This window comes from Peromyscus maniculatus, chromosome 9 (assembly GCF_049852395.1).
Source record: "Peromyscus maniculatus bairdii isolate BWxNUB_F1_BW_parent chromosome 9, HU_Pman_BW_mat_3.1, whole genome shotgun sequence".
Classification (NCBI taxonomy): Eukaryota; Metazoa; Chordata; class Mammalia; order Rodentia; family Cricetidae; genus Peromyscus; species Peromyscus maniculatus.
This window is the reverse complement of record NC_134860.1, coordinates 29,169,401-29,192,798: the sequence shown is the minus strand read 5'-3', so window position 1 is coordinate 29,192,798 and position 23,398 is coordinate 29,169,401. Positions and strand designations below refer to the sequence as shown.

Sequence of the window (23,398 nt, the reverse complement as noted above, 5' to 3'; positions counted from 1 at the left end):
GGCAGCAGTGGCTAGAGCTGCAGGTGAACTTCCACAGTTGCTAACTGGGAAGAGAGTGTGATGGGCAGCTTTATTCCAAGATGCTGTGGCTAGAAATTTAAAGCCAGGAGCCAGGCTTCCAGTTAGAACTTGAGAAAATGTGCACAGGCCTCTATGAACATGCCACTACAGTTTTCACAGAATGTATTGCCTCATAATCCAGGAAAGATGAGAAGACTGACGAAGGCAGAGACAATAGTCTGTACCACCTCTGCCACAGAGAAGGATCTGATTAAGCTTGAGCTGAAAGGGAAGCTCTCCTGTTCTTTAGAGAGACTTATTTACTAGATGGTGAAAAATGAGTGTGGTGGGTAATTTCATTTCCAAATGATTTATTTCTAAGTGTGTGTGTGTGTGTGTGTGTGTGTGTGTGTGTGTGTGTGTGTGTGTGTGTGTGTGTTGGGGGCAGGGGTGACACTTGGTGAAGAAAGTAAAAAGCAAGTGTCAGGGAAGAGCCAGCTAGTCTCAGGTATAATCCAATTATTTGAACACAGACAACAAGAACACAGAAGGAAATGGGCTGAAGGTCACATAAGACTGTTATTCTTCACAATGAATACCTTCCTGCCCACCTCCCCAAAGACTCTCCAAAACCCATAAACTGACCCATATTTTCAGTGTATTTCTGACACCTGCAGCTAATCAAAGTTCACTTTTTAGAAATCCAATAGTTATTCTCAATTAGATTACCCAGCAAATTAAATCATAAATTTCTCTCTCCAAGCCCTAGTTGTCTCATTCCTAAAATACAACTTTCCTCCCTCTGGCACTTTATTTAAATCTCGGAGGCCAGTCTCCAGAGAAAGTTATGGATTTGATAATTTGCTAATGTGACCATAGTAATTGTTTTGAGTCATATTTATGATTTTATTGTATCTTGCAACAATCAATAATAATCCACTGATGTCCCTGACTCTGGGGTTTTCTCAGCATGGACAAATGGCATAGGAAATTCATTTTTAATGCACTCATTTAGGACTCCCTCCCAGAAAGGAGAGTCCTGCATATATTAATAAAGGCCAAGAAATGAATGGCTTAGCTGCACATACTTTACCCTGAAGAGTTAGCTGTAGGAGAAGATTTAATGCCAAAAACAAAGAGGAGAATAGACTAACAGGGTCCATTTTGTGCAGCAGTACCATCATTAAAGTTAATGGAATTACTGTGTGGTCATGCACCAGAGGCAACCTATTGGAAGTTAAGTTCTTCTAGGGCCATTGATTTGCAGACTTTCATTCAAAGATTGCCATTGGCATCTGATGAGCACTGCAGATGTGCATAAGCACTTAGAAATTGTTTATGCAAACTGCCAGTTAAGCATATTAAGGACTAACAACAACTGAATATTTTAGAGAAGAGGGTCTAGTTGAACATATCTTCTCATGATAGTGGCAAGAGTCAACTTTGTCTAGCTTAAACAATGGAGAACTTGATGGAATCACCTAAGTGAAAATGCCTAGAGGTGGGACAGGCTTCAGGACTGGTTAACATAAGGACCTAGTGACATCACCAAGAATGGAGCTTTATTCTTTTGCCATTTCAGATACCACCAGCAAGTTGCCCTAAACACTGTACGATGACTGCCAGCTGCTGTTAGGACAAACTCTTTTCTTTTTGATAAATGGTCATGAGGGGAATACCCACTCCTGCAGCTCATGCCTAGAAGTCTCTGTGATGACCAGAACATTGTTCCTCAAGTCTGGCAAGCCTATACTGGAAGAGCTTCAGTGAAAACTAATTTCATAAAATCATGACATAAAGAATTAGGTGAAATATTTTAGGTCCTAGGTCAAATTTAGACTACTACCCCTCTTATAAATAAAGTTTTATTCCAACACAGCCATGTCCACTTTGAAAATTCATTTTCATACATTCTGTGATGACTTTTATGCTACAAAATCAAAATTGTATTACTGTGACAGAGTACATCTGAAATTCAGAGACTAAAATGTCTACTGCCTGGCATTCAACAAAAGAAGTTTGGCAACCTCTGAATTATACAAAATGAAGTGTACACCTGCCACTATAGAAAGGGTTTAACCCATTTTAACTCCTTGTATCCTAAACAATCGCATGTGTAGAAAAAGAATATTGGTAATAACCATTAAGACCATAATAGACACAGAACACTAATTATTCAAATTCTAGAATATACTTAGACACTTAAATATGAGTCTAGTTAAGATGATCTACAGTAGGTAGAAATCTCTTTTATCCTTAGAATATCTGAACCATCAAAAACACTTTGAAGAGAATTAACACTCTTTCCTTCCAACAATGTACAAGGCCTGGCAACAGCTCTCTCTTGCATCTCTTCAAACTGACCTCTTGCCTCATGCTCTTCATTCTCATCTTCATTTCCTACAATGGGAGAACTTCACTCCCACTGTTAATTTCTTTGTCCAGAATGTTCTTCCCCAACTGGGTGGAGTTCTGTCATTTTGCAGTCTACAATTCTCATAATATCAGTAGTGTCTTTAATAGGCCTTTTTTTGTACCCCCCCCAAATAAAGTGTCACCCTCCTCCTTTTCTCCCTCTGTGTTCTCCCATTTCACACGTTGTTGCAGCATTTCTAAGACTATCAAGTCTGTGATGGTTTGCTTGTTCATTTGGTTGTTGGAATGAATGCAAAGCTAAGACTACTTCTTGGCTGCCCTTCCTTGCACTCTAGCCCAGAGTGTAACAACATCTGATGTAAAAAAAACACTGATTAGAATTCACTGTGAACTCCAGAACTTCTACACATCCTCAGCATTGCCCTATTGGTACATTTATTACAAAGTCTGTTCCTAAAGAATGAGTGCGAAGTAGGCAAACAAGAGAGGTAGGAATGGGGTATCTCAGGTAGTGAGGGCATTGTTAGCATGGACTACAAATGAGAGCTGTGCAGAACTGGAAACAGCTCTCTCACAGTGTCCCGGACTGCAAAATGTCAAAGATAAAAGACAGGTGTGTGTGTGTGTGTGTGTGTGTGTGTGTGTGTGTGCTCGTGAGTGTGTGTGTACTCGTGAGTGTGTGTGTGTGTGTGTGTGTGTGTGTGCTGGCAGAGGGAGGCTGTAAGAGTAACTGATTTCCCAGATCACTGGGCCTTCCAGAATTCTCTGAAGGCTCATGCTTTGAGTCTCTTCCTCAAGAGTGAGATTCATCTATGACCATTTGATGGTGGATCTGATCTTAAAATCACATTTATTCTTTTCATGGCTGAACAGTTTCATCAAAATTATACTGCTAGGACATGATTGCATCTGGGAATTTATAGCATTTACAACCAACAGATGATTTGAAACACAAATAAAAGCCCCTCTTGGGTTTTTTTTCAGGGCAGTCAGATAGGAAGCAGAAGAAGCCATTTCTTTGTTCAGGGAACAGTTCCTGATATGTAGACTGGAGAGTGAGAGCTGAATGTGAACATTAGGATAAATGGGTTTCATTGTAAAGTAAAAGAGTATCTGGTGGTTCACTTTGTTCACTCAATGTTGTTTATTTTTCTTAACCACTTAAGGAAGGTCAACTTCTTAAACAGTTCCATGTTTACCTTTTCTATAAAATCAGGAGGGAGAAAAGCCTTTTGGAAAAAAATACCAGATACAGGAAATGGCAACATCCATATCAGAATCGAAGTACATTATCTCTACACTGATGGAACACAAGATTTCAAATCACTGTCTTCTGCCTCTGAAGCTAGAACATTATCTTTTGAGAAAGCTTCCATAATTGCATGTCTCTATTTTTTCTGATCATGGTGGATGAGAGTCTTCTCCAGAGAAAGAATCTGTCATTAAAATATAGAGGTAGGATTGATGTCTCCTGACATGAGGGTTAAATTTCAGAATTACACTTTCCCAGCACTGAAATGATCCACAATGCGCGTGCGGGGGGTGGGGGTGGGGGGTGGGGGGGTGCTAACACTATTTGGCCTGAGGGCCATCAGAGTCTCATCAACCTAATATTTTCCACTCAGATGTCACTAGGCAGGTCAGCACTCTAATTTCTACATGTCCGTGGCTCAGCAGGTTTCCATGTCTATAATTCATTACTCCTGTTCCCACCTGAGCCAGGTTCAGCCACTCAATCCTTAACTTTTCCAGTTGCTTTTTGAGTCTTGGGAATTACTTTATTATGCTTTTGGCACAAAGGGCAAAGAGGAGCCCCCGGAAGGAAATGAATAATTCAAGATGAGTATGGGGCTAAGAGTAAAGTCAGGTCATTCAGGGCAAGACTGAAAAGTGTATTTGTACAAATAAATGAAGGAGCAGACCATAAATCTGGGTAACATCTAACTATGTGGCTTTGTAAAACTCTACCACGATCCCTATCCTCAGAGGTTTGGATTCAAGAGTATGAGAAGCACTTATATGCTGGACATAATAAAGCAAACAGAATAAATTATAATAGTTATATCTTGGTGAAAAATCCTTTGATGGGGCCTTTGTAATACAAAAATTACTAGGATCACTATATATTTTTCTTTTATATTTAATAAGCCATAAAATATGAATAATTTAAAATTTGAGTATTATGATTAGCAACTGGAGATGTATTACTCAATTTGGAGATAAAATGCTACAGATTTAGGCCCCCTGAGGAGCCATCACCTCCCTCAATGTGTTCCTTCTACTGTTTCTACCCAGAGGCCATTTCTAAGCAATATATAGTTTTAAAACTTAGATAGGTAGCTCAAGGCAACCTGCTCTTATACTTTATTATTCTTAGCTATTAGTAATTCGTGCAATGAAACCTCAGAACATCTGGACTTATTTCAGCTGAATGCCCAACTTCTAGCACAGCACAAATTACTTTCTGCGCTCTCATTGGGTACTGCACATTCGCAGAAGTGCTGTGGTAACAAAGGGCTCATCTATGGAGACTAAACCGGCCACATGTACTTAAAGAGAAATATTTTTAGCTGGTTCCACAGTTCTGCTGAGCCCATTGTTTAGATACTGCAGGCTTAAATATCTGTTGTTGGAAGGAGCTGATTCCACGGGTTTAGATAATTTAAACCAAGAATTGTCTAGGCCTGAAACAGCACTATGGTGAGAATCAACACTTTAATGGTCATTGTTATTTGTGCATCTGTGTGTACCTGTGAGTATTCGTGTGTGTGTGTGTGTGTGTGTGTGTGTGTGTGTGTGTGTGTGTGCAGATTTAGGTGCATGTGCACATTCGCCTGAGGCTAGAGAACAAACTTGGAGGCTGGGGGTGTTGTGTCAGGTACCGTACACGTTTATTTTTTTAGGATAGGATCTCTTTCTTCCTAGTTGAGCATCCCCACATGGGCCAGGCTGGCTGGCTTGTGAGTCTGAGTCCACTGTCTCTGCATTTCCAGCACATGGATCACAAGAGTGTGCTACCATGCCCTAATTTAATAATACTTTTTTAACATAGTTTCTTGGGGATGAACACAGGCTCTCATGTTTTTTAGGTAAACACTTTACCAACTTCAGAGCCCTTACAATTATTATTTTTGGAGCACCAAGTATCTATCACACAGCAAAAATGGTAACATGAGTGACTGGCTTCATTACTGTATCAACAGAAGTAAAAATCTGAGCAATATTTTACAGTTATGTGGGATCTTGGGGTCTACTGAATCTCTCTCTCTCTCTGCACAGAACATTGTTTTTCACAGTGATTATACAGAAATCCCCAAATCTAAGCTTCAGGTGGAAGTCTACTGAATGCTAAAAAAACTGACAGCAGGATCACATCTGTCATGTTTTCTACATTTCTGCATTACAGATCTTAAAATAAAATTAAATCACTAAATACCAACTCTGCTGTATGCCAGGGCCTCCAATTACTGGTGGAATTTGTTGGTAACACTAAGAAAAAATTAAACACCCCAAACCTATAATTCTACTATAAATGGGCATACAGCAATAAAGTAATGTTTTGATTTGTTAATCTTCACCTGTATAATCTAGTTAACAATCAGAGTCCTCAGGGTATTTTTGGGTGGAAGCCAGCATTATTCTAAGCCAAGCAAAGGGTTGTAGAACCAATCTGTCATGCAGCAAACATAATATTTATACAACCTCTCCCTCTTCTGCATCAGCTCAGGCTGTGCTGATGGGGTGACTGAAGTTTTTGAAGGAGCAGACTGACCACATGACACAAGGGGATATGGGTTCTCCCTCTGCCTTGGGTTTGATTTCCTAAGTCTACTACCTGTTAGGTATGCTTCTAGGTAAGTGACTTGTCTCTGTAAACCTCAACTCTTCATGTATTAGATATTACCACCTACCTTTGAGAGTGCAGAGAAATTTAAGTAGAAATTACAAAAGCTTATAGTAAATGTTCTGAGACTTCATTATGTGCAAGGAACAGTTTTGAAGGCCTGGGCACATAGTCATTCATTTGGTTATTACAATATCCCTAGAAGGTAATAAAAGACTGGTAAAATCCTCATTTTATACATTTGGAAATCAAGAATAGGTTTCAGCAAACCTGGCTTACAGAGAGTAGAAATGCTTGGCAGGTGAAACATCTGTGCTTAAAACTGGGCGGCTTGGTTCTGGAGTTCTCTCTCCTGTTCTATATATTTTAACTGCCTTGCATTTCCTATCAACCAGGGCCACCCCATCCTTTCTGGATTATTTACCAAATGTTGGAGAATATAGCACATAAAACTACAGTTAAAAAAGTTAAAATATGAAACTATCATGGAGCTTAGTTAAGGTTTCATTTGTTCTGACCCAACAGGTATCATGCAAATGAAAGCCAGCTGGAAATGGAAAAATTCTGCTTCCTTCCCCTTCCCTGAAGAATGAAGTTCATGTAAAAGGAGGGACATTCATTCAGGCACTGCTCTGGGAGTGAGAAGATCTAGAGGAAATATCTGGGCAAGGTCTGTGTGATAGAAACCCCCCCCCCCCAAAGCTCAGATAAGGAACCCAGAGAAAAATAAATGCCTGGTGGCTTAGAGTCTCAAAGCCTTCCTTGATTTCTACTTCCTTCTTCAGGTTCAAGCACCACCTCCCTTCTTCAGAACCTGTAATTTGGATTGTTGAGGCTTTCTCTCCAGACCTTCTTAGCAAGAGGAGGAATAGACATGGCCTCCTGTACCTCTCCTTCCTCTCCATCCTCCCCTTCATTTCCAACCATTCCTATCCTGCTTCAGACTTCTTGATCGTCAACATCTGTCACATCCAAAGACTGTTTTGATTGCCATCTCCTTTCTAACTACTGGAAGGAGAAAGATCCTCAAAAATCCCTTCTTTTAATTGCCCTTCTTGAGGACAATTAAAAGAAGGACAGATTGTGAGGGAAAGGCAACAGGCACATCAAAAAATAAAAACCACCATGCTGAATTGAAAATAAAAAGAATCAGAGGAGGTTACTGTTTTGGTAGCTACTTAGGAGAAAGCGTGAAGGTTTAACAAGAGAGAAAGGATTTCCTAAGGAGGCCTGGGAGGCTTTTCATGCTTTCTTTGGCCAAAGGAGCTAGGGACCAAGGGTTTTGTCCCCAAGGCATCAGAAGGAGGTCAGCATGCCTTCTTAAAGTAGCCAATCCCAACAAGTACACTCAAAGCTGTCCACTGAATATTGCAACTGTCTTTGGTTTATTGAACTCAGTCAAATTAGATTTATTCTGGGAACAGATGCAAATTATAAGGCAATTCTACAAGATAAAAGCTACTGCATCCTGAAGATACTAATTCTTCCGGCAGTAAATACATGCATTAGGTATAAACAGAGACAAGGCAGTGTTCACAGTGGCTTTCATCAGAGGATAAAAGACCTGTGGCGAATTGTAGCTCTCTGAAATTTCATTCCAAATGAAAATAATAAATAACAGACCCAAATCTTTTTCATTATCAAGCTACAGGTTTCTCCACCCTGTGCACACCACATCTTCCTTTGCAGCAAGTCTGTGATGAAAATGGTGAGTGCATGAAGAGTCTTCCAGGTCTGCTTCTCACTACCCTGGCATACATAGGCTTGGCACTAGGATGCAGGATGGCTCAGAGTCACTGTGGTATCTGTCAAAACAAACTTCTGGATCCATACCCACTGACTGAATCAGCACAGGGACAGGTTTCTATAATGAAAACCCACTTTAGACAGTTTTTCTGGTCACTGTCGATCCCTTCACAGGAACAATGCAGAAGCATCAAAATTCAGAGCAGAGCAGACAAGCAATAAATCAGGACAAACACAGAAATACTTTTCAATACATTTTCAAGAAATATTTTTAAAAATAAGCACATTTTTAATTTTCAAGTTGTTTCATGTTGTGTGTGTGTGTGTGTGTGTGTGTGTGTGTGTGTGTGTGTGTGCAAAGAGGGAAGAAATGGTAAAGTCTTGCTTTATAGTCCAATCCAGCCTTGAACTTGCTTCTCCTCTGCCTCTCCCTCTCAAATGCTTGAGTTATTATGTGTCACTATATCCAGCTCAAGTGGTCTTTTATCATAACAAGTTTAAAGCATTTTAAAAAACCAAGATATATGACCAGATCGAAATTTTTCCAAAAATTTAAGCTACTAGGTAATAGTTAATTGTGAGAAAGTACAGTGCATATCAAAAAGTAAACCTTGGGCCACAATTTGAATGTCAGGAACATTCACTAAGGCCTACTCTCATCCTAGTTTAAAGGTAAGACAATAGAAGTGGGATTGTTATCAAGAAAAACAAGCCAGGTGTGGTGGTGCACACCTTTAATCCCATCACTCAGCAGGCAAATAGCCAGATCTCTATTAGTTCAAATCCAGACTGGTCTACATAGTGAGTTCTAGGACTGTCAGAACTATCTAGACAAGTACTGTTTCAAAATAAATAAATAAATAAGATTTTAAAAAAGAAGAAAAAAAAAGAAAATTAGACAATAGTGCTGTTGTTCCAGTACTGGGGAGATCTCGGCTCAGTGGGTGAGAATTCTGTTTACACGGCATGACGACCTGAATCTTACTCCTCACAAACCACATAGAAGATGTGTATCCACAGTATTAGTTATCTCAACATTCCTGCAGGGAGATGGAAGATAGAGACAGGAAAATCTCTGGAAACTGAATGGCCAGCTACCTTGGCATAAGCAGTTAAAAAGCAAAAAAGAGACCCTATCTCAAGGTAGAAGGTCAGAATTGACACCAGAGAGGATACTTACTCCATCCCTACACGTGCTCTGAGGCTTGTGCATAGCCAGATTCACACACATGAATATCCATGTACACACACACAAATAGGCATATACAGACACACATGCATGAAAGAATAGGACTGGTGAGATATCTTAATCAGTAAAGTGTGGTGGTATTGTGTTCCCCGAAATATTGTGCACGCTAATAAATTTATCTGGGGTCAGAGACAGGACAGTCACAATATTAAACATAGAGGTTAGGCAGTGGTAGGACATGCCTTTAATCCTAGCATTCTAGAGGCAGAAATCCCTCTGGATCTCTGTGAGTTCAAGGCCACGTTGGAAACAGCCAGGCATGGTGGCACACGCCTTTAATCCCAGAAGTGAGCCTTTAATCCCAGGGAGTGAGGGCAGAAAGCAGAAAGGTATATAAGACACGAGGATCAGGAACTAGCAGCTTTTAGCAGGTTAAGCTTTTAGGCTTTGAGCAGCACAGTTCAGCTGAGATTCATTCTGGATAAGGACCCAGAGGCTTCCAGTCTGAGGAAACGGGATCAGCTGAGGAACTGGTGAGGCAAGGAAGCTGTGGCTTGTTCTGCTTCTCTGATCTTCCAACATTCACCCCAATACCTGGCCTCAGGTTTGATTTAATTAATAAGACCTTTTAGGATTCCTGCTACAGTAAAGTATTTGCTGAGCAGGCATGAGGGTTCTATGCCTACATCACACAGGGGGAAAAGCGAGGCATGCTGTGTGTACTTTTAAACCCAGCACTGAAACAGCAGAGACAAAGAGATCACTGGGGTTTGCTGGCCATCCAGCCCATTATGCTTTTTGAGCTCCAGGTCAGTTAGAGACTCTATCTCAATAAAACTCAAGGTGGAAAGACAGAAAAATAATGCCCAAAATCGTCTCTAGCATCCACAAATAAGCACATAAAAATACAACAATATAGACACACACTCACACAGAGATACACACAGACACACAGATCCCCCCACCCACCCACACACACACCAGTGACAGCATGTGTCAAGAAGGCTGGGATCTGATGTAGCATCTGGGTCCAAATCCCATCAATGTGTATCAATCCTGCCTAACATCTTTTATATTCCCTATATGTACATGTCAGCTTCTTCCCATCACCATCCAATTCTAAAGTTTTTCCACTTGGAAAATTAAGAAATCAAGGTTCGCAGTTAAGAGGATGCCCCAGAGTGGCAAAGTTAATAAGATAGAGAGCTCAACTTCCTATGGCACCTCTGACAGATGTCAAGGCACATCAACTTTCAGACTTTGCTGCCAGCTAAGTGTCCTCTATGTGCACTAAACTACAAGATGGCTAGACCTCCATATCATGTGTAAGACCTCCTGATCCAGGAAACTAAAAACAGCCACAGGCAACAGGAGATTGAAGATAAGTTTTAATAACATTTCTTTAAAGAACTCCTTTTTTTTCTGCTGCACCAATCTAGAACGTAAATGTTAATATTTCAACATTTATTAAGACATACTTCCTATTACATTAAAAGCATAAAATTAAACCTTTAAGTACAACACCCAAGCATCACAAACATGGAACACTATGTACAAGCATGGTCTATAGACTGAGATTACCCACCAGGAGTAAACCTCTCCCCTTAACATACCCAACGCATCCTCCACCCACGTAACAGCCTCAGAGAAAATGATTCACACTAAGCTTGCTAGAAAGCCTTCCTTTTTACAGGAATGAGTACACCTTAGGGCTTTGGTTTGGCTAGAATTACACTCAGGATTAGGAGTTAGCGTTGTGGGATATTTTGATCACACTCTGACACTCTGGAGACTGACAATAAAGTTTACTTTGAATCAGAGAGCAGAGTTAGCTACTAGCTGACTAAAATTAGCCATAGAGGTTTTAGAGAACCAAGGACATATGGCAAAACACGAGAAATAGTAGTGAGGGGCTTAGAGAGATGTTCAGTCTTTTTGTTTACAGAAGGAGAGAGAGGTCACTGGTCACTCCTCCACTGCTTCTCTGATCAGTCAGGTTCTTAGCCCAATATCTGACTCTTGAGTTTTTACTAATAAAATAATAATTACATAAACACTTCAATTTACAAACATATTTTATAGAAAATTTAGTCTGATACTCATAATATAGGGAATATTTCATAGAAACTTCAGAAAACCTCGATGCCTGGACGTACAATGGAAAACAGATGAACATCAATTGCTACTTTCTGAGGACTAATGATAGAAACTAAGGAGCAGATAATGGCCTCAGTACAAAAAGTCATTGTGTCCCCATTTGACTCACTTCAAGCAAAACATTCCTCTTTTCCCCTCCCCTCCCCTCCCCTCTTCCCTACTCCCCTCCTCTCCCCTCCCCTCTCCTCTTCTCTCCTCTCCCCTCTCTTTTCCTATTGTTTAGGGTGAAGATCACTGCAAAAACATTCAGATTAACAAGGGAAAACAGAAGCACATTCACTTGATTAAGTTTGATGTGCTGAGAGAAGCTTCAGACACAAAGACCTGAAGAAACAGGGAAAGCATTTTTATGGACAGAAGTGGGATCGGAAAAGGAAGCAGCACTCTGATCTAACAGCAATATGCTGGGGTGGCTTAGTGAGGCCTGCTTGTTCAGAGTCTTCACAGCTTACCAGAAAAAAGCAGGGCCCTTCTGGAGGGAGTGTCTTATGTCTACTTTTGGGGTAGGTAGGTCAGGAAATTCTTTTATGGCCTACTTCAAAGTTGAATGGCAGAACAAGGCTGGAGAGTGAACCTTCCTCCTGCCACAGTTTCCCAGTTTCCTTCATCTTAAACAATCCCAGGGTCATCTTCCTGGATAACATGTTCTAAGCTCCATCGATAATGATAGAATCCAAAAATCATAAAGTGTACATATACTCCCTGGAGACTAAGGAAACAACAAAAAAATGAACATATATAAACGGACAAATGTGTAAGAGACGATGAAGAATTTCTCGACAGGAATCCAGCTAGGCAACAGGACAGGGAGCATGATGTTTTCCAGCACAGCTTGGGTGGGTGCAGGGAAGGGTTGAGTAGCTGAAAGAGGAGACAGAGATTACTTCTTAACCCTGCAGGGTGTCCAGATCACTGCACTGATCATCTGGTGCCTGGCAGTGTTCTACTTTTAAACTTGAGAAGAAAACCGAATAATCAATTGTGAAATAAGAGGTCACTTTTTACTTCAATATTTCCTTTTCCTTGTTACATGGGTCTTACTGAGTAAGCTAGGCCACCCTGCGTGTTGCTAGGCAGAATCTAAAGCCTCAGGAAAAAAAAGTCCTGAAGTGCCATCATGTTCAAGAGGCTAACTCAGTGGTGTACCTTCATTAACAATAACAACACTTGCTTCAGGGGAAGAGACCATCACTGGGCTTATTGCTATTACTACCTGGCATGAGACAAAAGTGGTTCAGAACTCAGACATCAGACACAGTACTGAGAATCTCACACACAGGCAAAGAAACAGAAAAAGGGATAGGCCCCATGCTTTTCGCATTAGGCTGTTGAACCTCCCTTCAAAATTCGAAACATGAACCATTCCCAGCCTCAACCCGGAACTTTCAAATGATACAAGTGGGTTCTGAAGGTGTCGCGCTGCTCCCTGGGGAAGCTGAAGGGCTACAGGACCAGGTTCCATGCATCCTGGTTACCTGAACACCATCACTGACCACTCTGCTCCCTGGAGAGGGTGCAGAACCAGGTTCCACGCATCCTGGTTACCTGAACACCATCACTGACCACTCTGCTCCCTGGAGAGGCTGCAGGCCCAGGTTCCATGCATCCTGGTTACCTGAACACCATCACTGACCACTCTGCTCCCTGGAGAGGCTGCAGGACCAGGTTCCATGCATCCTGGTTACCTGAACACCATCACTGACCACTCTGCTCCCTGCAGAGGCTGCAGGACCAGGTTCCATGCATCCTGGTTACCTGAACACCATCACTGAGTTACTTTGTCACCAGAAAGTCACATGCTGCGAAGTACCCATCTTCTGAGATCACCCTGTGTATAGTAACGGACGTTCCCGTCCTGTCATGGCAGTATGAGTTAGGAGGGTTAATGAGAACAACGCTGAGGTTATTTGTGGTGGTGGCTGTACCGTTTAGCTGACACTCAAGTAAAGTTTCATGCAATGTGGTGTAAACATCACAGTTTGACACCCACAGAATATACGCTTCTATATAGAAGGACTTGGTGTGACAGAATAGCTAACAAAAGTTTACTACCTACTGAAGGTGGAGTGTATGTGGGATGTGAGTGTGTGTGCATGTGTGTATGTGTGTGTATGGGTGGTGTGGTATGTGTGTGATAAATTTTTCTTTATGCATGGTATTCCACAAGGGATGTGAGTTGACCCCACAAATTTATTCTGGGGAAATGCTGTGATCAGGCTGGAAACAACAAAAAGATTTTCAAAACATAATATGCTTATTTTAAAGAAAAAAGATAGAATTGTTTATAGAAATGAGCTTAAGCTAAACAATGCTGGTTATGGTAAGTACATTCAATAATTGATATATGGCTTTATTTATAAATCAGTGCATCATCAGCACCATTAAAGCTAGCAAAAACGTGACACCCTGGTCAGATAAGTGGGACACTGTGGAGTCTGAGACCCCATAGCCATGCTGCTTAGCCCTGCTGGACTCAATGCTTACTTGTCCCCTTTAAAGGATTGCATTAAAAAAAAATCTCCATCCCCCAAATATGTAACATCTCTATCAACCACAAGAGAGAGCCATTAGCAGTCACATCTATATTATCCTTCTCCTGGCCCCTAGGAACTTCTAAGTTCCTTTTTCCCACCTATTCAAGTCCCTTTGTATACCAAATAACTTAAATGCCCTCTTTAGAATTGTGAAATAAAATCTTGAGAGCACATAATCTACCTGTTCACATAAAATTCAGCTATGTTTATCAGTCTATATGTTCCACTACACAGCTGCGCATTCTTCCATGTGTTAGTTCTGCCTTTAGTACTTTCAATGGTTTCTGAAACTTCACCAAACAGCAATCCAGTGCATTTGAAATTTACATTTGAATTCTGAGTTTTCAAACTCTGCTAGCCAAGCTTGAATATCTATGCATTGTATTTCAAGAATCACTTTCAAAGCAAAGACACTGATATCCTCTTTTGGCATATGCATATTTGGATGCTTAACATGGCAATGGACAGGGGAAGGGATGGAAGCGGAATGCCCCTCAGGTGTTTTCCATGTCATGTGTTTGGAGAAACTGGGGCTACTCTTTTGATCATTAGGAATTTGCTAGCTTTCCCTTTGAGACATTCATTCACCATGAAACTTCCCAGATATCCTATTTCCAAACTCCCACAAAGGAACCATGTTCATTTGGTTTGACTTAATGCTTAGTTACCCTGCCAGTCAAGGCCAGCCGTAAAACCCAAAAGCTTCATTTCACTGTATGGCATCAGCAGCATAATATGACTTGCTTCTTATTTCCACCACCAGAAACTCAGCCTTCTCTGTCACTTAAGCATTGAACCCAACCACACAGGAATTCAGGTTTGTGTGAAAGAAGCTGGACTCTTGCTTCATAACCAGCAGGGTTTTTTAGTTCTGTCCTTTTGCTGTGAGTAGAGGCCTTCATAATAAATCCTCCCTTTCTCTCTAGTACACTTCAAAACCGTTTTCAACTCCATTGATCCCATTAAGTTTGAACTTTGGTATTTAGTTGCTAGAGATAAGAGAAATGTGTGGGCATGAAGAGAAAACGGGCCAAGGGACCAGGAGGGAAAGGAGGCACACACCTGGTACACAACAGCTGTCCCTTTCCTGAAGACGTGAAATTAAATTGTGTGCAGAACTAAAGATATACCAGGTGCTCTAGTCTATACAGGATGCATAAAACCCACAAGAAGTTGATGTACTCTGCCCTGTTCTGTTTTAGGACTCCTCGATTTAGTTTCTGTTTTAGCACTTGCACAGTAATAATTTTACAACAAAGGGTAAATGTCTTGTAAACTAATGGGAAACATACTGTTTGGCACAGTTTATAATGTCAGAATTTATGGCTCTAACACTGAGGGTCTCTCTGACCTCGAAGATAACATAATGAAACAGCAATGTGCTGCAAATGACTCGTTGTGATTTTTTATTAGTTACCATAATCGCCCCTTATTAATTTGTGTGCACATAATACGCACTCACCTTCACAGTCTGTCCAGCTTCAGGACCATCCTAGAAGGAGGAGAAAGAAAGGAAAAGGGTTGAGGTGAGAACTGACTGATGATATTGCATGCTCATTCAGAAATATTGCTCATTAATAATTTAGATCCAATTTCATTGTGTGTTAATTTGTAGTATTCCCATGGGGACCATTCATTTTGAATGTGTGGGACCAGGCAGATCTCCACTACCTTCTGAGTGAGGAGTTATGTATAAAATGATATGAATTATCCAGCAAGTCACTCCTTTCTACTTTTCATGCTCTGTGCTTTCAGCTATGGTTTTAATCACATTAAAGGTAAGGCTAAAAGTGTTTGGGGAGGCAAAGTACTACAGTTCGGTTATCTTTAAATCAGAAATAATTTAATTAATATCTAATTAAATTTCTCCTCTAGAAATCAACCAAGCAAGAAGACAAGGCATTTAGATGGGCACAGTCCTTTCAAGCTCTTATGACCTTGAGACAGAAAAATCGAAGTGACTGTTACGAGTGGACCTTATCCACGTACCTCTTCCCCCTCCCAGCCTATTGTCATTGTCATAGCTGAAAATGAGTACACAGGCCCAGTCTCCAAGCACCTTCAAAGGGAAAGCAGATACTCCAGGTAGAAGGTGGCAAACTTCTCTGTAATTAAAAATTTCAAAATAGAATTCCCTATCTGTGGTTTTGGCTAAATATACCCCTCAGTGAACCTGACTAGTAGGAAGGATCCATGCCCCACTAGCACAAATCTGACATGTATATTAAATCTGTTCAAACCTGAGCCATAACCCATTAGTGGCTTATGGAGGCAACCCATCGTTTCCAACCAGTGCTTAAGAAGAAAGCATGACAGGACCAAAGCTGTTAGAATGTAGATGATGGGCTAAGGTTATTCTGTGAAACTCGAGCTCTTTATTGTCATAGGTGCATGTGTGTGAGAGGGGAGGGGTACACAGGATTGTTACACACCCACACATTACTGTGAAGTGAGAGGTCTGGGGAGCCAGAACAGAGCCATGACAGGTTTCTAATAGCCCTGGAAGACCAGGCCTTAGTTTCGGTTTACTGGAACTGGCTGAAGCTGAGCAAAGAGTTGTTGGGAAGACCACAACTCCGGGAACAATCAGAACGTACCCCAGAGCCTTCTGCAGGCTCAGCAGGCACCCCCAAGCCCCTTCTGCTGGCTCAGCAGATGCTCCCTGCCTTCCTAGCTAAAGATAGCTTTTCCTACCCTGTAGCTGGAAGGTTCCTAACCACTAGAGCCTCCCACCAATCAGCCCCCCAGACTAATCTTTCCTCCACCAATCAGTAGCAGATTAACCTCGCCTCCCTGGATTTCTCCTAACTCCACTTAAAAGGTGTTTGCCACCTCCTTTTGGGGTCACTATTTGCCACCCCAACCTGTTGGAAATAAATGCTCTTGCTAAATTGCATATGTGACTGTTGGTCTTTCTTGGGGGGCTTCTCTTTGACCCTGACATGAGATATAATTTTAAAGCAGTTTCACTAGCTTACTTATGCAAAATTGCTCTAACTTTACGCATCGTCAGCCACCACACTTACGGAACTGCTCTGATAACCAACACTGGTATCTTCTGGCAGATGTTCTCATCCATTTCCTTTACCTGGTCTCCTTGGAAACAGTTTGCAACACTGTTTTAATAAATCAATCCCAAGTTGAACTACTGTCTGAAGCGACTCAAATTGTATTTCTAGGAATGCTTAGCTACTCTCAATACGGAGAAAAATTCTTTTGAGGAAGAGATGAATATTTTTGGTCAAAGACTTCAATACATTGGCTTCCACACTCAGTCTCTTTGGAGGCTTCCACACTGAGTCTCTTTGGAGGTGCTGAAGGAGATGACCTGTGCCTTCTGAGGCAAAGACTATGGGCTTGATATCAGAGGGGCTTATCTCATCAGGTCCACAACGCAGCCTTAAGGCCTAATATCTTGCCCATATTGCTCACAGCATGAGGCCTTTCCTCCAGTCTCACTGGGAGACACGCTGGAAGAGGCAGGCAATGAACCCGGATGGTCCTTCGCACCCTGGCTTCTTTGTGGCATCATTGGCAAAAGCTCAGGAAAGAGCATAAGGAAGGTGTGCTGGTTAATAATTGATTGTCGAGTTGATGTGTTTTAGAACAAATCTATAGACATGTCTATGAGGGAGTTTCTAGATTAGAGTAATTGAAGAGAGAAATTTGATGCTAAAAATGGGTAACAGCATTTCATAGGCTAGTACCCTTAGCTAATGAAAGGGAGAAAGTGAGTGCATTGAGTACCAATAATCTTCCTTCTGGGCTACACTGTGGCTACAGTGCGACCAACTGACTTGTATTCCTCCTCCTATTTCCCTAATCTCAAATTGTAAGTCAACATGAACCTTTGTTTCCATAATTTAGGTCAGTTGGGTATTGTGTTACAGCAGTGAGACTAAATGATGCAGATGTGAAGCGTCCTGGCTAACTTGAAGAGCTGAGGATACAGTTCCCATATGTGGGGGAAGTCAGAGTTTACACACTTCTAAGCACAGGGCACTGCTGTCCCTAGCCCTATCCATAGGGATCTGAAGGGGTTCATAGTATGTTACTGCTAATTTATTCAATTCCCAACTGATAATAGACACATCATGGACATTCTCCTCTCAACCTGATGAGTACTAGATCACGTTCTGCCTGTAGATCTCTAGTGATTGAAAATCTGATTTCTTCATTTTGTAGTGGGCCATGTCCAATAAAACCTATTGTACAAACCTGTGACTTATCTCTGCAGTCTGCATTAAGTTTAGAGAAAAGTAAGTCCTATGAAGAGAAGGCCTAGATTAGCTGTCCAGTCATTGCTCTCCTCGGAACCACAGCAGGCCTGAGCCTGTGCATGCTCAAGACACACTTACCACAGAACAGAGAGCCTTCCCAACTCTAGTTATAAATCTCAATGCTGGTTCATTTCTGCCAACTTGACACAAAGTTGAAATAACTGGAATTGGTATCATCAGACTTGTCTGTGGACATGTCTCTGGGGACATTTTCTAGATTACTGATTGATTGGGGAGGGTCTAGCTTACTGTGAGCAGTGTGATCCCTGGGCAGGTGGTCATGACTATCTAAGAAGGGTAACTGGATGTGAGCCTGGATGCAAGCCAGTAAGCAGTGCTGCTGGTGGTCTCGTTTCCATTCCTGCCTCCAGGTTGCTAACTTTGAAGCTTCTGTCCTAGCCTCCCACAATGATGGGCTTTAGTGTAGAGATGAAAGCCAAATAAACCTTGTCTTCCTCCAAGTTGCCTTTGGTTTGTGTTTTATCACAGCTGAGAAGCAAACTAATTCAATCCCTAAATCTCTTGTCTATGACTTCCACCTACTTTGTAAACAGCATATCAGACATTTGCTATGATGCTATTCCATAGTCCATCTTGAGGCTAGTGAACAGCAGAGCTGCCTTGGATTGGTGACATTTTTTTCTGCTATTATGTACATGCAGACAACTAAAACTGCTTCCCTGCTAAAATGGGTTGGATACACAGCCCCACACATAGCTTTGAGAAGAAAGGAAAGAAACACAAGAAACATGTTTGAACAACCTGTACACTTACTTGCATGGAGAAGGTGATGGAGGTCCCCTGGAAATGCTTCTCCACCACTGTCCCTACTCTCTGGGTCACTTGGAACAAATCGGCCACTTCATCAGGACGTAGGTCACGGAAGCGCTCCACTGGCCTCAGAGGGCACACAAGGACATCTGCAGTAAGGTAGGTTAAGGAAAGTTTGGATTGCTTTGGGTGGTATTCTTAGGGAGTAGTTTATATACACAGCACTGAGTCCCCTTGACCTGGGGCCTGAACTTTTGAAGACTAGGAAATGAATAAAGAAATACTTGGCAACCAAGAGCTTTAAAAGATGGTTAGTTTACTTTGAGGGAGAGGCCTTGACACAGAGGAGAATTTAAGAAAAGACATGGTCATGTGCACAGTGATACCAGCGCTCGCTGTGATAATTACAGCAGGAGGCAAGACCTATTCTGAGCCATTCCCACCTGACCCCCATTCTGAGGCTCATCTTCCCCAGCAGTAAAGACACTGCAGTAGAATAGCAACTGGAATATCTAGGTGGTTTTGCTAGTTAGAACGCCATGATTATACTGCCAGGTTTCCTTTTAGAGAAATGATAGAAACATAGGAAATGTCTGATAGTAGACTATTTTAGTTTTAAAAGACTGCAGATAATCAGAAAGGCACAGTGAGCCTCATCTATAGATAGCAGATGTGCCACGGTGTCAGATGTGACACATGGGTAAGCAGCTTATCACACAGGTTCCTTGAATTGATTACTCACAGCCCAAGATATTTCCAGTAAATATTTAAAGAAAAGTTTTCTTTTGTATAAAACAAATTGTTGTAATCTATTCTACAAATTAGACAGGGTAACATGTTGCTGGAGGGCTTCTCTCCAGGTTCCCCAAGCCCCGCAGTCCCACAATCCACTTATAAAATAATCACTCAGACGCTTATATCACTTATAAACTGTATGGCCATGACAGGCTTCTTGCTAACTGTTCTTTTATCTTAAATTAACCCATTTTTATAAATCTATACATTGCCACGTGGCTGGTGGCTTACCAGAGTCTTTACATGCTGCTTGTCCTGGCTGTGGCTGCAGTGTCTCCCCTCCTTCTTCCTGTTTCCCCAATTCTCCTCTCTCTTTGTCCCACCTATACTTCCTGCCTGGTCACTGGCCATCAGTGTTTTATTTATATAGAGTGATATCCACAGCAGTAACACATATACATTTCTGGTCTGAGAAAATACCCAGGCCTAGAGAAATAGGATTAAAGTTTATCGTTTATTGGTAGCAAACTTATAGTTATGATAACATCAATATTTCACATCTCTCTCTTTTTTTTTTTTTTTTTTTTTTTTTTGGTTTTTCGAGACAGGGTTTCTCTGCATAGCTTTGTGCCTTTCCTGGAACTCACTTGGTAGCCCAGGCTGGCCTCGAACTCACAGAGATCTGCCTAGCTCTGCCTCCCGAGTGCTGGGATTAAAGGCGTGTGCCACCACCACCCGGCTTCACATCTCTTTTTTATACTTGAACCTATGGTGTATGCATGTGTACACATATATGTATGAGATACATAGATTTGCCCTTGTGTGAATACATACATACATGCTTCTTGACTTGTAAAGGAGGTATATCTCAATAAATCCATTGTAAGCTAAAAGTATCTTTTCACAAATTCATGTAATACAGCTAACCTGTTTTAACATGGTTTAGCCTAGTCGTACAAAAACATTAGCCTACAGATGGGAAAAATTATCTAACTTGCAAAGTTTTTTCAAATAAAGTGCTGATCAATCATATTAATTGCAGACTATAATGTAAGTGAAAAGCAGAAAGGCTCCACTGGAATGCTTTCTCATTATTGTAACTGAAAAATTAATGTCAACCCACTATACTTGGGGATTGTCTATTGTGTATACATACAGCATATATTATTTGTTCAGTTTCCAGACACTTGCTGGAGAAAACAAAATTGTTAATTTTTCTTTAAATTTATTCCCCGTCTGCCCTTGTTTTAAGAAAGCATGTTTCTGCCCTGAGCCAAGCAGCAAGGGGTCTAATAAAACCATAATCCAGCAATTGCAAGTCTCACCAGAACACAAAGCACTTTAACCCATCACACTGTTGGACCCAAGGCCTACGGGAAGTGCACAGAGCTAAGCTTGTCAGGTTTTTATATGAGATAGGGGGAAAGAGGTAAACAGATAAATTTGGTTTATATTCTAGGAATTCACATCAACAATAAACTAGGAAAGGTCTATTTGTTTAATCTGAGTTCATTTTTCAAAAGGAGAAGGGTGGCCCCACCCACAGGGTGTCTGATACTAACTAAGATAATTACCCTTCTCTAGCAGCGCTGTTTGATTATCACGGGTCAAGAAAACACTTAGAAATGAAGAATTTGCTATATTTTTCTTTTAGCAGATTGCCAGCCTCTACTCCCACAGTGTTGTTTTCTCTTTGGTAAGAGGGACTTTTCCCCATCTTCCTCCTCCCTATTTTTTTTCCCAACATAATATTTGTATTGATTATTTGGGAATTCCACACAATGCACCCCAATCACACTCACATCCCATTCCTCCCAGGTTCATACCTCCCGAAAAAATACACCAAGTACAATTTGTGTTACTCATATACTCATTGGAGCATGGTCAAATCCCAGTGGCCAGCCTCTTCAAAATAGTGGAGTCCTTTTTCATCTCCCCCATCAGAAGTCATTCATTGTGAAGAGCTATGTGTCAGCATCTTTATCACAAGTTTTAAGGACTCTCTTCAAAGCCTCCTGTCTAGACTGTTTCTTAGGGCGGGGGGGGGGGGTGGTGGGTGGGTGGGTGAGGGAGAAGGAGGTTGTTTCAGAATCTTTCAATGTCTCTCATTCTCAACTGCAAGTCTAGAGTCATCAAAACCACTAAAAACAGAAGCTTCCCTGCCTATAACAGCCAGCAGCAGGACAGATCATGGACTTCCACATTATTTCCCAATGCTGCAAGGACAATGAACATCCCCAGGGTATCCAGAGGCATCATGGACCATGGACCTCATGAGAGCTCCTGGCAGCAACATGGACCACAGACATCACCATGGCCCCAGCATAGGTCAGGACATCAACATGGTCTCCAGTGGCTGTACAGATTGAAGACATCCACATGTCCTCTGATGGTAGTGTAAATGATGAAGATCAACATGTTTTCGGGTAGCAGGACAGACCATGGACAACAACATGGCTTCCCATGGCAACAAGAACCATGGTCATCAACAAGTCCTCACACAGTTGCATGGCCCACTAACATCAACAAGGCTTTTGGTGGCATCTGAGACTATGGAAACTAACATGCCTTCAGGGGGGCAGCACAAACCACATACATCAATATGGACCCCAGAGGCAGCAGGACCATGGACATTCATAAGGCCTCTGGTATCAACACAGCCTACAGCAGCATCCTGGACCATAGACACCAGCAAGGACTTGGCTGTAACATGGCAGTAGCTCAGGCTATGGAAATTTTTTGAGGAACCATTCTCCATCTCAGATATCCTGCCATTGACCTCTGAGCAACATGCTGATGTTCCCATTCCTCTTGTCAGAAGTTCAATGCCATATCCTAGAATGTCAACAGCCCCTGAGGTGCATTTACCAGAGAAGTATCCATTCATATTGCTGCTCTTCTCTGAATTTCTACCTCAGGAACAAAGAGCAGAACTCTTCAGGATCTGTTCATACTGCCTCTTCTCTCTTCATCATTCCAAGCTCTTGATTCTTCTTCATCGCTGAGTAGATCTGGCTGAGCAGGGTGAGACTGGGAGGGTCCAGGGCTGCTCGGCTGTAGTTCCCACCACTACACTGCTGACTGGTGACTTTCCCAGGTCCCTCTGAGCAGCAACTGTGGCTTAGGGGAGTTTTCACATCCCCCAATTCCTGGCTCAGTTCTTCCCTAACCAGTTCTGGACCGCTAGGCTCCTTGAAGTTGAACAGGGAATCCTCCATATTTTAATGTACACCCTTTTGTAAGCCTTTTTACCAAACAATAGCAAGATGGCAACCACACAGCTTTCACCAGATGCTTTGGTAGGCCATATCTGCATGGAACACCCAGCTAGAGAATGACTGGCATCCCACATAAGCAACTACTCATTATGGAAACCAGTGGGATGGAGCATGAGCACAGAAAAGGTTTTCCTCATTAATACCACAAAACAACAACACACAAAAAAAACCCAGTATTTATCAATTTTGCTTCTTAGATGGTAACAGCTAACTTAACCCAATGTTTAATGAGTGAAAATATGGAGAGGATTAAATCAAAATGACTCACAAATTTTGTCTTTTGTATATCCAACCCCAGGTCATGTAGCATATACATCCACTACTTTTAAGAACCATTAATAATAGTAATACATATTATGAAAAAGTTAAAGAGGCTTAACACGATCTCATTTGGGTGGAGACCCTTTGCTCCAGCTGTGCAGTATTGGTTCCATTTGTGTGTATTATGTATAGGACTGTGTGTGTATATTCCCTGCAGCCAATCATTT

The 23,398-nt window shown here is 41.6% G+C and overlaps 1 protein-coding gene across 12 annotated transcripts in view; it reads right to left on the bottom strand.

Moving 5' to 3' along the window:
* Window positions 1-23,398, bottom strand: part of Fhit (fragile histidine triad diadenosine triphosphatase) — a 1,536,882-nt gene that overhangs the window by 286,009 nt on the left and 1,227,475 nt on the right. For all 12 annotated transcript variants that reach the window (XM_076544519.1, XM_076544511.1, XM_076544513.1 and 9 more), the window contains 2 exons: window positions 18,901-19,046; window positions 15,309-15,338 (listed from right to left, as the gene is read on the bottom strand). In XM_076544519.1, the coding sequence (XP_076400634.1) occupies window positions 15,309-15,338; window positions 18,901-19,046 (176 nt within the window). The remainder of the gene's footprint in view (window positions 1-15,308; window positions 15,339-18,900; window positions 19,047-23,398) is intronic.